Consider the following 11,021-nt stretch of genomic DNA (forward strand, 5'->3'; position numbering starts at 1 on the left):
TGTCTTCTCTGTCGGCTGAATTAATCGCGATTAAATGCGCTGTCTTGATAGCTGCAAAAAGTAATTTAAAAAAAATTGTAATTTTTACTGACAGCAAGTCCAGCTGTGTTCTTTTAAAAAAGCAAGCATACAGTTGCCCAAATCAATACGATCATTGAGGGATCATCTATCGAGTTCTGTGAGTTTGTTTGGGTGCCAGGACATACCGGTTTTGTTCTGAATGAAAAGGCGGACAGGGCTGCAAAAATAGCGTTGGTCAGTGGTACTACTATAGATGTACGATATAGCAAGAAAGATGCTCTTCGGAAAATTTACAATTCCTTAAGGGAAGAATGGGATCAGGAATACAAACTATTATCGCAACACAAGGGAGCTTTCTTTGCGGAAATCTTCCCAGAGCTACCATCAAAGCCGTGGTATCACAAGTCGTCTCTATCTGTGGAATGCATAAAAATTATTAATAGACTTTTTTCGGGTCATAGGTATGATAGAAAATACTTGTATCGGATAGGTTCAATTCCAACGAATATTTGTCCTTTGTGTGATACTGAAGAAAGCCTTGATCACTCGGTCTTCTTCTGCGCTAAATATAATGCGTTTAGATGCGATTTTGCCTTTTTTAATACTTTTCGCACAATTAAGGAAATCTTGCTAACGAAGGATGTATCTATTATTTCTCAGCTCGTAAAATTTCTTAAGATAGCTGATATTAAAGTATAGCGATATCTCTCAAATCAAGATTAATATACACAATTAAATCTAACTACATGTTTGCTTTGTTTTGACTCGGACTACTTGACTACCATTGACCGTAAACATATGACTGTTTACCATTGACAACCATTTGTTGACTGATCTGGCAATGTGGTCTTTGCACCACAAAAAAAAAAAAAAAAAAGAAGACAATTGTAATCGTTCAGGCGTTTCCGTTTAAATTGGCTGTGCTTAATTTAAATTTTTGTACGTTTAAGCAAATCATGAATTTAAGAAAAAATTTTAATTTTGTGTGCATAAACTAGTTTTTTAGTGTTGCTGTATTTACTTTGTAGTGCGCTTATGAAATTCAAAGCTATCATTACTTTGAATATCATGGTCTTTGTCATATGATTTTAAATCTAGCCAGTGGCTTGGAAGGTAATTAATATATTTACACATATAGTATAAATTAATCGTTATAGTATATAGTACAGTATATTGGTACAGTATATTGGTACACAGTATAGGTATTGGTATACAGTTTGGTATACAGTAACTTTGTACTATAGTTAATAAAATCCAATGTTTCCTTATTTGCTCAGTTTCCCATAATGATGTTGATTTTCCGTTTGGTTTATTAACTAGAAATCGTGAGAGTTTCTAATTAAAAGCTTTACAAATTGTTTATTTAATTTAATTTTTTCACAGATATGTATTTATTATCATATCAATGTTTGCTTTAAAGTTGTTAACACTACAAGACTCGCCAAATTCAAAAAACACCATCGGTTGGAAGACGCAGATGTAACAGTATTTCTATCATAAACTTCATTCAAAATCACCGAGTCCTCCTTTTTACGATCTTCCTCGCTCTCTACAGACGACAAGTCCTCATTGCTATACAACTCGGCTTCAGTTGAATAATTCGGCAGTTCAACTGAACAAATGAAAAGAAATAAGTTGTAAAATTGTATACTAATTTACGAATTGATATTAATACCTTCTCCGCCCGTTGCAAATCTTACTATTTTGCTGCTCTCACTCCAACCAAAGTGATTGCGGGCGTATACTACCACTTCGTAGACACTAGCTGGTTGTAGACCATGTAAGGTGTATGTAGTAATGTGAATGGGACCTAGAGGGCACATAAAAGCAATATTTATGTATATTAACTTAAATTTAGTATACAAATAATACCGGCCGATAGCTCTGATGGTATGGTCAATACCGTCCAATCGGTTTTGAAATCAATGTCCAAAGTTTGTGGTGTTATGCTTGCTGCAAGTTTCGCTAATGAGATGTGCATGTAACAAATGTTTTTCTTTCTAAAATGTTACCTGATGGTATTTGTCGAAATTTCAACTTAAATTCCATTAGCGGTGATAAACTCTCAGTTTGCCACACCAAAATGTGTGAGGTTGAACTCTGTACCCCTGGATTGATTTTGAAAACACATGGCATTGGACGTCCTGTGAAGTCAATAGCCGCGCTTTTGAAGCCCAATTTATTTTCCGCACGACACTCGTATAGCCCGAGATCTGAGTCACGCACATTTTTTATAGACAGCGTATGCTTTATAACTGTGTTGAATTGTAAATTGGAACCATTTGGTTGCATTTCGGTTTCGTAACGGCTTATTCTTGAGTCATAGGTCATTGGTACGCCATGATGGTACCAATTTACGCTAGCACGCGGCACTGCCTCGATAAGGCATTCCAAATCGCTTCGTGAACCAACCTTGGTGTAGACAACATGTTGCACGACACGCACTTCCGGCGGAACTGAAAAGTTGTGAAATATTTATTTTCCCCACATATTCGTATGCTCTCACCAATGGCGCAATAATTCCACCATGGCTCTCACCAACCACTTTTCTTACTTACACTGCACTTTCAAGAACATGCCTGCCACCGCTATATCGCCTATGCTGTTATTGGCCACACACTCAATCGGTCCAGATTGTTCACGCGAACCCACTTCAATTTGTATACTCAAACGATTACCAATTAGTTGATTATCCACCAATTTGCCATTCCAACGCCAGTATAATTTGGGTTGTGGCACACCTCTGGCTTCACACATCACCTGAAAAACTGCGCCAATCGGGAGTTCAATATTTCCTTCTGGCTCTGTCTGCACTGTTGGCGGGAATTGCACAGTTATGGAATGCGTTTTCGTAACTTCTGTGTCATTGTCGGTTTTGAGAGCGCAGCTATAGTCGCCAGTATCCGAAGGTTGGAGTTGTGAAATTTGTAAACTACCATTTGACCAAAGTCGTATTCGTTCGGGTGTTGGCGTCTCATTGCTGTCACGTGAATCTACGAGCGATTGATTCTCTTTGAACCAGCGAACGTACTGAAATGTAACTAATTTGTGTAGGGAATTAGTGAGCTGTGTGACTCTTTACTCAGAATAGTAGTTTCATTATAAGTTTATTCTACAAAAAAGTTTCTAGGTGTTACCACTGAGGTGATAGTTCTTGACCAGAAATTAATCAGCGCCGTTTTGATTACTACTGGAATCGACCGTCCTTGAAACGCTTCCTTTTAACACTCCAGCTAGACTAGCTAACTGTGTATGTGTGAGCTTAATAAACAAACAGATTCCAAAAAGTGATCTTCCACTAGGATCTGTGAACGCTTTTGAAAAAATATTTCCAAGACAAAAACAGTCCTAAGTAGAAAAATTCGTATTTTAATTTTTTTCGTCTAAAATATCATCATCTTTGGCATAATCAGAAAATCGCGCCTTTTGAAATCGGTATTTATTTACAAAGTTGTTTCAGAAAAATTTTATTTTCAAGTCAAAAATTTGTCGTTAAATCGATGTTTAAAAGTATAACGTAAATAATGCAGTCTTCTCAGTTTTCATTTTAAATATTTATTACTTTTAAAACTAAATATTTTGAAAATCGCTTCGATTTATTTTCGTTTTCAAATCACTGAATAATGTTTAGTTTCAGAGATTGTTAATAAAAGTTGTTTTTGGATTTTAAAAAAAAGGCATAGTGAACAAATTTTTTTTTTTTTAACCGACTTCAAAAAAATAGGAATATTTTTTTTCATGTACCGTCCTACTTTGGACTACCTTAACCGATTTCTATAATTCTTGTGTTAAAGGAAAGGTGGTACCTCAGTGGCCCAATACTAATTTGGTTTAGATCTTTGGATCATGAAGAAATTTATGGTACTCTTAAATTTTTATATGAGAATTGAAGCCGGTTTGGTTTTTTGCTTAAAAATTATTTGATATTTTTTTCTATCATTAGAAGTTATGTTTCTATGCATTGATAATAAAATCAAATGTTTCGGAATTTGTCGAGGATCTTTTTCGCACTTTTTAAAATTCTGCGTCTTTTACTTTTTTTTCGTTTACGGTTTTTTTCGAGTTTTTTTCGTCTTAATTTCCAAGATTTGGGGAAGGTCCTTCGTATTTTCTTTTTTTGTCAATATTTTCGGTACTTTTCACAATTCTTCGTATTTTGTGATTTTTTCCGAGATTTTTCGAGACTTTCGCAACTGCTCAAAATTTTTTCGGAGCTTCAAACTTAATTTTTCAGGGAATTTTGGGAGTATAGATACATTTTTGTGAGATTCTTAGTCTATTACTTTTCGGGATTTTTCCGCGACCGCTCTGGACTTTTTCGTGGTTCTTCATGTTTAAATTTTTGGGACGTGATTTTTCCGGAGTTATTCAGAATAGTTCAGCTTATTTTCGGAACCAGTTAGGATTTTTTAGTACCCTTCCAAATTTTTCGTTTTTAACCATTCGGAATTTTTCAGGCACTTACGGAATTTTTTCAATGTTTTTTTGGGTTTTTCGAGGTTTTATTAAACTTGCACTTTTCAAGATTCCCCACATTGTATTGTTTTTTTTTTATCTTTCGTCACTTTTCGGACATTTCGAGATTTATTTGCATACTTCTTCGGAATTTTTTTTTTTTGAAACTTTCAGGGCCAAAAGTACACTAAACTCTTGCTAGGCTTTAAAAAAGTTAAAACAATTTTTGCAAGTTACCTACACTTTTTTTAATTTTTATAAAGTTATAATTCATGTTCTAACCAAAACCAATTAAGGCGAAATTTCGAACTTTATATAAAATTTAGAATAATCAACAAAAAAATTCATAAAAGTTTTGAACATTTTAATCTGAATTTTTAGAAAATTTTTGGTAATCCGTTTTATAGCTCACACAATTTTAATGCAAGTTTCAGACGGCTTGATTCTCAATCGCGTTGATCATAATATTTTTTGAGATGAGGGAATCTTGCACTGTTTTCATTATAAACACGAATTTCTCATGAAATAAAATTCGCCAGTTTTTATAAATTGCATTTGTTATATAAAAAATTCACAAAAGCCAAGCACAATAATAATATAATTAATAATTAAAGATCAATGCGATTTTTTAGCCGATTTAAACTTGAACTTTCTTATACTAAAATTTTATAATAAATTCGAAATTTTGATGAAATTTTTTTGATTTTTCTAAATTTTGTATAAATTCTGAAATTTAGGCTTACATCATAGGCCGTAAGCGCAGAAGTGGCCTAACTCCAAAGTTTTTTTTTGCATACTTACCTACTTAAAATACTCTCAAATGTGATACATTTTAAAATAGAAGTCGCTTAGTCCTTAAATAAGGTACAAAGCCTTAAGTTCCGTCAAATTATGGAATAAGCGACGTTTATTTTAAAATTTATCACATTTGAAATTACTACCCTGCCCACCTACTTCAAGATCGTATGAACTAAAAGTGTGAAGTGTATGAATTAAAGGTGGACTGGGTAGTATTTTACAAAGTTAAATGCAAAAATATTCAAAAGATTAAAGTTAAAAAGTCCAAATTTTTGATGAAAATTTGTTGAATTTTGAAAAATGGTTTTGGTTAAAGCATGAAACATATTTTCATAAAAGAAAATTATCAATTTTTACAAACAAAATCAACAACTGTATGTCTTCCGCTTCTCTTCAGTTTGCTAGAATATCCTCTTTACACCTAGCAATGGCTAAGCATTGAAATTAAATTAACATAATTTAAGCGCAAATTTACGGGCTAAATAACACTGCACTGACAAGGATAACAAAATCCTATTCTCATAAGCTCATTTTCGCCTTCAAGAAATTTTCTATAATCCGTGGATAATTTTTGTTACAGTACATAGCTTTACAGTTTATTTCTAGTAAAACTATTATCTTTTAAAAATATTATTTTAAATATATATTTTTTTATTAAACGTATATACACTACGTACAATGATTGTCACAAGGCAACAGCACGGTATCATTTTCCATAACTTTTCTTGTCGCATCAACGCGCTTTAATTCAGCCATTTCTGCTACAGCATCAACAGAGCTCGTCAAATTCGAGCTTACAGCCGCAAATAAAACCGCAACTGTGATAATATGGCATACGGCGGTTAAAAGTGTCATCGTAGAAATTTTATGTGTTATAAAGCGGCGATTAAATGCTTCCTGTTTTTTTTTGTTATTTGTGGTAATAGTTTCTACGACTTCAAGGACGTCCGCACACTTTAAATACAGCCTAGAAGTGATGTTTTACTTTTTAGCTAAGCAGCCGTCAAAGTTTGTTTTTTAGTTTGATTTTTTGCAATTTTTTCGTGATATTTTTTTTAAATTTCTTTTTAGTTTTCGCTTTTTATTTACTACACTTTCACGCAAGCAATTTTATTTAATTATATTAGCTTTGACTATGACACTGCCTCTATTTTCTTATTAGACCACTATTAGGTAAATTAACGCCTCCAAAATTGCATATACGCTACCGCTACGCATCGTCCGAGAGTTTATCGCGAACTGGCTCTCTAGAATTCACGACTCAAGCTATAAGCGCCGCTTACTGGCGGCCACTTAAGTGATCATTGTGGACATTTCGCTGCCAGTCGCTGCTGTGTTGAACGCTGGACAAATTGCGAGTGAAAATTACGTCGTTTGCTTCCGTTTCTTTCTTTTTCTTAAAAGTCGATTTTTTTCTTTGTTTTCCTGCTCTCTGATCGACTTACAAAATGCAGACATGTGTCTGCAGGAATGCATGCAAAGATATCAGCCTATTCGGGGCATTTAATATCAGCCGAAAATTCGGCAGTTTTTGTTAAAATCTCGTTGAACGTGCTGTTTGCGCATCGTTGGAGATAATAATTAGAAGAAAGTCATGGGAAGTTTTTATTTATTTCGGCGGCATAGCAGTGCAGTACAATGCAAAGTGAAATACAAAATACGATTAGCGCAATAATATACAATTATACATAAGGATGTAAGTATGTACATACATAAGGGGCAGAAATATTTCGGTGTCTTGTAAGGTGACAATTTAGCAGGCGTTAAAAAATTATTTCCATAAACAAAATACCATGAGAGCTGGGGGTTTTGTCACTTACTTGACTAAAGCGCTGTTCTGTAGCAATAAAAATGCCAACCTCTAATGCGGTCCTCATCTACATATTCCCTGCATTCAGGTTTTAAGTGAATTACAATTTTGGTACCATGGGCCACGCCATCCGCCTCTTGAATTTCATATGAACCAGATCTATCAGATGCCCACCTCAATCCCTGTGAATTAACCTTCGAAGAGCGCGTAAATACTTCCACTTTGTCAGCAACCATAAAGGCAGAATAGAACCCAACACCGAATTGCCCATTGTCATGCCTATACCGGTATCCTGGGATTTGTAGTTTCCTATCGATGTAGTATATTCATTTATCCAATACTGAAAAAATATTTGTATTTAAAACTTTATATCCGATTATAAATATGTACATATATAAATTGAAAATATTCGATATTTACCATGTCATAGCATGCTACGTTGCTCATATGCTCATGAATAGATGCGTGTTATCCTTTCTGATTCATTCATTGGCAGCAGCACATTGCAGATACGTAACGCAATTTCCTCATCGGCTGTAATAAGCCTTTCAGCGCCAAAGTTACTTGTTATTTGAAAAAATTTTCGAAATTAAACAATGATATTTTATTTGCAAAAATTATGGTGTTTCGCGCAATTTTCTCCAAGGTATAGTACATTTTAAATATTTATCGAAAAGGTAGCTCAGTGTATACTATATGTATACTTTTTTTTTGTCATGCTCACATTTAAAATATTTCCTGAGCCGAGTATATGCGTGCATCCAAATATTGTTATGGAACAGTCAGAAATTTATTCGCGTTTTCCACAAAAAAATTCGACCGGTACGAACTATCGTAGAACTTGAAGTTTTTTCGCATACATTACGTTTTATAACATATATCAGGGTTGTGGTCAGTATTACCGTCTTACTCGCGATTGTATAAAAATTCCGTCGTCGTTATATCATAAATCAGGTTTGTTAGGATTACATCAAAATTCCGTAGTCATTTTATCATAAATCAGGTTTATTGTCAGTATTACATCAAAATTCCGTCGTCGTTATATCATAAATTAGGGTTTTCAGGATTACATCAAAATTCCGTAGTCATTATATTATTATATTATTGTGAAGGTAATCTAATAAAAATACGCGCAACAAAATACGACAACAAGATTGGGCTAGATCCTGGGTGTCGACTCATTTTTGCTGGCATCCAGAAGAATGTTCCTGTGAAAAGCAAAAATTCGTACTATCAACACCTTTCTGGTTTCTATTGTCGCGAAATAAAACTACATAAATATACGAAAGATTTCACGATACAATCAGAATTGTCTGCGAATTCATCGAACTTCCGTGAATACTGTAAATTTCAACTTGAAATACTGGAGCAAAAACAAAAAAATTTCTCGCAGAGAGAGGTGGCTCGGCTGAAGCTGAAGAAATACATTTGCCGACAAAAAGCCTTCAACCAAATTGCGCAACAACTGATACCAAACAAAGAAGAGAAAACGTTAATCTGCATCGGATCAACAGAGATTGCTTCGAACTCACCAATGCGCGGATATAGGCGTACACCAAATCGGTTACTAATCACAGCACTAAAACAACGGCATGCAGATATTCTAATGGTTAATGAATTCAGAACAACCAAACTTTGCGCAAAATGTTACAACGTAAACCTGACGTCCAAATCGCCCCACAGGTACCAGTTTTGTCAAAAATGCCGTACTTGCTGGAATCGCGACGTCAATGTTGGGAAAAACATTCTCTACCTGGGAGAATGTATCATTAACCAAGAACAAAAACACGAGAATTTTCACAAAGATGTCATTATTCCATTTATGACGAAAAATTTGTACATCTGACTGGCAACAGTTTAACTTATGTTAGATGCAATCACCGCTAACTAAAGACTTGCACTTGAGGTACATACCTACTATTACTCCCTGAAATGCAATTGAATACTCTATTCGATTAGTCCATATTTGATTCATTTGAGATATTGTCTATAGCACCTGGGAATCGTTATTTACTTTTCAAGATAATATTTTCTCTGTTATGTCTGTATTACTAGTTAGGTTAGGTTAGGTTATTGGGGCATACCCCTCGAGGAGGACTCACTTAGAAATTATTTAATTGTCCACTGTGCAACCACATTACACAAATTCTTCGAACAGTAACTAGTTGCGTTCCCTAACTCGCAAGAAGTTGTAAGAATTTACAGGAATTTACCAGAAAGCGTTCCCGTACTCGGTTCTCTGGCTTCATTTGCTTTTTGACAGTTTTACAGGTTCTAACCCAGAAAAGTTGGGGACGCAACTACTGTGTTAAACAAAGAGAAGCGCTGGGTGCTCACAACAAAGTTCCGCAGACAGCTGATGCCCACCCCGGAGAGCTTTACGGGAGCGTTGATGAAATGCTCACCGAGTTGCTTAAACCTGAGACTAGCGTATGCCGGGCAGCTGAGATGGAAACGCGGAGATGATTCTACCTCGTTTTTTCAGACAACTGCGGCAGCAGAGATCCGTGACGATATTCAGTCGCACCGCATGGGTCCCTAAAGGACAATGCCCAGTTAGTACACCTACAAGAATCGAAAGCTTTCGCTTATCCAGCTGCAGAAGCTCCCTTGACCGCTTGCGTTCAACAACCGGCCAGAAGGACCTTGCAACTATGCATGTCGGGGTTTTCGCCCAGCGCTCGCTGAGCCGACTGTGAGACCGTTTATTCAAGGTTGCCAACGGAACTCCTATGCCCTCCCTAATAACATGTGTGTATATTAGGGAGCATCACAAAAAATTTACGGGGTTTTCAACGGAATTATACAATCGACTATATTTTTAGACTTCCTTCAAAATATTTCGGAAAAATATTAAGATTTACGTGAGCTATACCGATTTGAAAATACCTCCACTTCGTTGATACAATTTTTAAAAAAATTTATGCTTAAACTCCTCTATCATCTGAGAGTATTTTTTAGAAAAACAACAAATTTGAGAACTAATTTTATTTATAAACAAGTGGATTTTGAAGGTATCTTAATATTGATCCGACCAATTTTGGGGGACCCCTAAAACCCCTGAGTAACGATTTTCAAGCGAATCCGACGAATTTTACAAAAAGTGTCCGCCATATTGGATCCGCCATTTTGAATTTTCGAAAACTGACATCAAATTCGTAATCGGTGACTCCCAAAACCCCTGAGTAACGAGTTTCAAGCGAATCCGATGAATTTTTCCAAAAGGTGTCCGCCATATTGGTTTTCTGGGGTTATATCAAAACCCTGAACTGATGGGGTTAAATGGACCTCGGATTCGGATTCAGCGACCCCAAAAACATAAAGTACACATAGTGAGACCTTTGGGTCAGAACACAAATTTTTTTTTGTGTGGCTGTGTTATTATGTGCTCTTTTTGACATTAACATTGGCTTGTGATTTTTCGGGTTTTATGAGATCTTGTCGGAAGGGTTCTACTTTTTTACACTTCTCAAAACTTTTCAAGACTTTTGAGCATTTCTCGTGTTTAATTTTTCGAAATATTTCAAGGTTTTTCAAGTTTTTCGGGACTACATATTTCGAGACATTTTTGGATTATTTTCCCAATTTTTCGAGACCTTTGGGAGCTTTCAGGATTCGTCGCGTTTTGTTTTTCGAAATGTTTCGGTATTTTAGGGGTTTTTCGGCACTCTTAAGTATTATTTTGGTATTTTTAGCGATCTCGCGGGATTTTTCGAAAACAGGGCCGAATTCGAGCGATTTAGTTTTCAATGAATATATTGAAAAGCTGCGCCTGAATTCGAACGATGGCCCGGGGTATGTTTACTTTCGATTCATCAGCTTATTGGCATAGATCTGGAACTTCAGAAAACTCCATTAGAAATAGTATGGCAGGGTCAAATCGCACAATGTCTTTGGCCAATTCACGTCAAATCGGTGAGAGATAAATACATATACC

General features: G+C 35.4%; 1 protein-coding gene and 1 long non-coding RNA gene across 2 annotated transcripts; both read right to left on the reverse strand.

Annotated features, from left to right (window-relative positions):
• LOC108358320 (uncharacterized) lies at nucleotides 1-868 on the reverse strand. Its single transcript, XR_001846752.1, has 3 exons — nucleotides 499-868; nucleotides 207-436; nucleotides 1-51 (listed from the first exon to the last, which is right to left on the reverse strand). It is a non-coding gene; the product is annotated as an uncharacterized LOC108358320 (long non-coding RNA).
• A 153-nt stretch (nucleotides 869-1,021) lies between these two features.
• wrapper (immunoglobulin domain-containing protein wrapper) lies at nucleotides 1,022-6,631 on the reverse strand. The gene is made up of 6 exons (XM_017609587.1): nucleotides 5,952-6,631; nucleotides 2,580-3,062; nucleotides 2,034-2,477; nucleotides 1,894-1,974; nucleotides 1,697-1,831; nucleotides 1,022-1,633 (listed from the first exon to the last, which is right to left on the reverse strand). The coding sequence occupies exons 1-6, from the start codon at nucleotides 6,127-6,129 to the stop codon at nucleotides 1,419-1,421; spliced, it is 1,536 nt and encodes a 511-aa protein (XP_017465076.1). The 5' UTR covers nucleotides 6,130-6,631; the 3' UTR covers nucleotides 1,022-1,418.
• Nucleotides 6,632-11,021: the final 4,390 nt, after the last annotated feature.

Source organism: Rhagoletis zephyria, unplaced genomic scaffold (assembly GCF_001687245.7).
Source record: "Rhagoletis zephyria isolate East Lansing unplaced genomic scaffold, Rhagoletis_zephyria_1.1 Rzeph_scaffold_00235, whole genome shotgun sequence".
In the NCBI taxonomy this organism is placed as follows: domain Eukaryota; kingdom Metazoa; phylum Arthropoda; class Insecta; order Diptera; family Tephritidae; genus Rhagoletis; species Rhagoletis zephyria.

Excerpts from the sequence above, each read along its gene's own strand:
- wrapper (XM_017609587.1), bottom strand. The coding sequence starts at position 6,129 with ATGACACTTTTAACCGCCGTATGCCATATTATCACAGTTGCGGTTTTA. Across the intron at positions 2,478-2,579 it reads CATGTTCTTGAAAGTGCAGT|TTCCGCCGGAAGTGCGTGTC; the intron begins GTAAGTAAGAAA and ends ACAACTTTTCAG. Across the intron at positions 1,832-1,893 it reads ACCATCAGAGCTATCGGCCG|GTCCCATTCACATTACTACA; the intron begins GTATTATTTGTA and ends TGTGCCCTCTAG.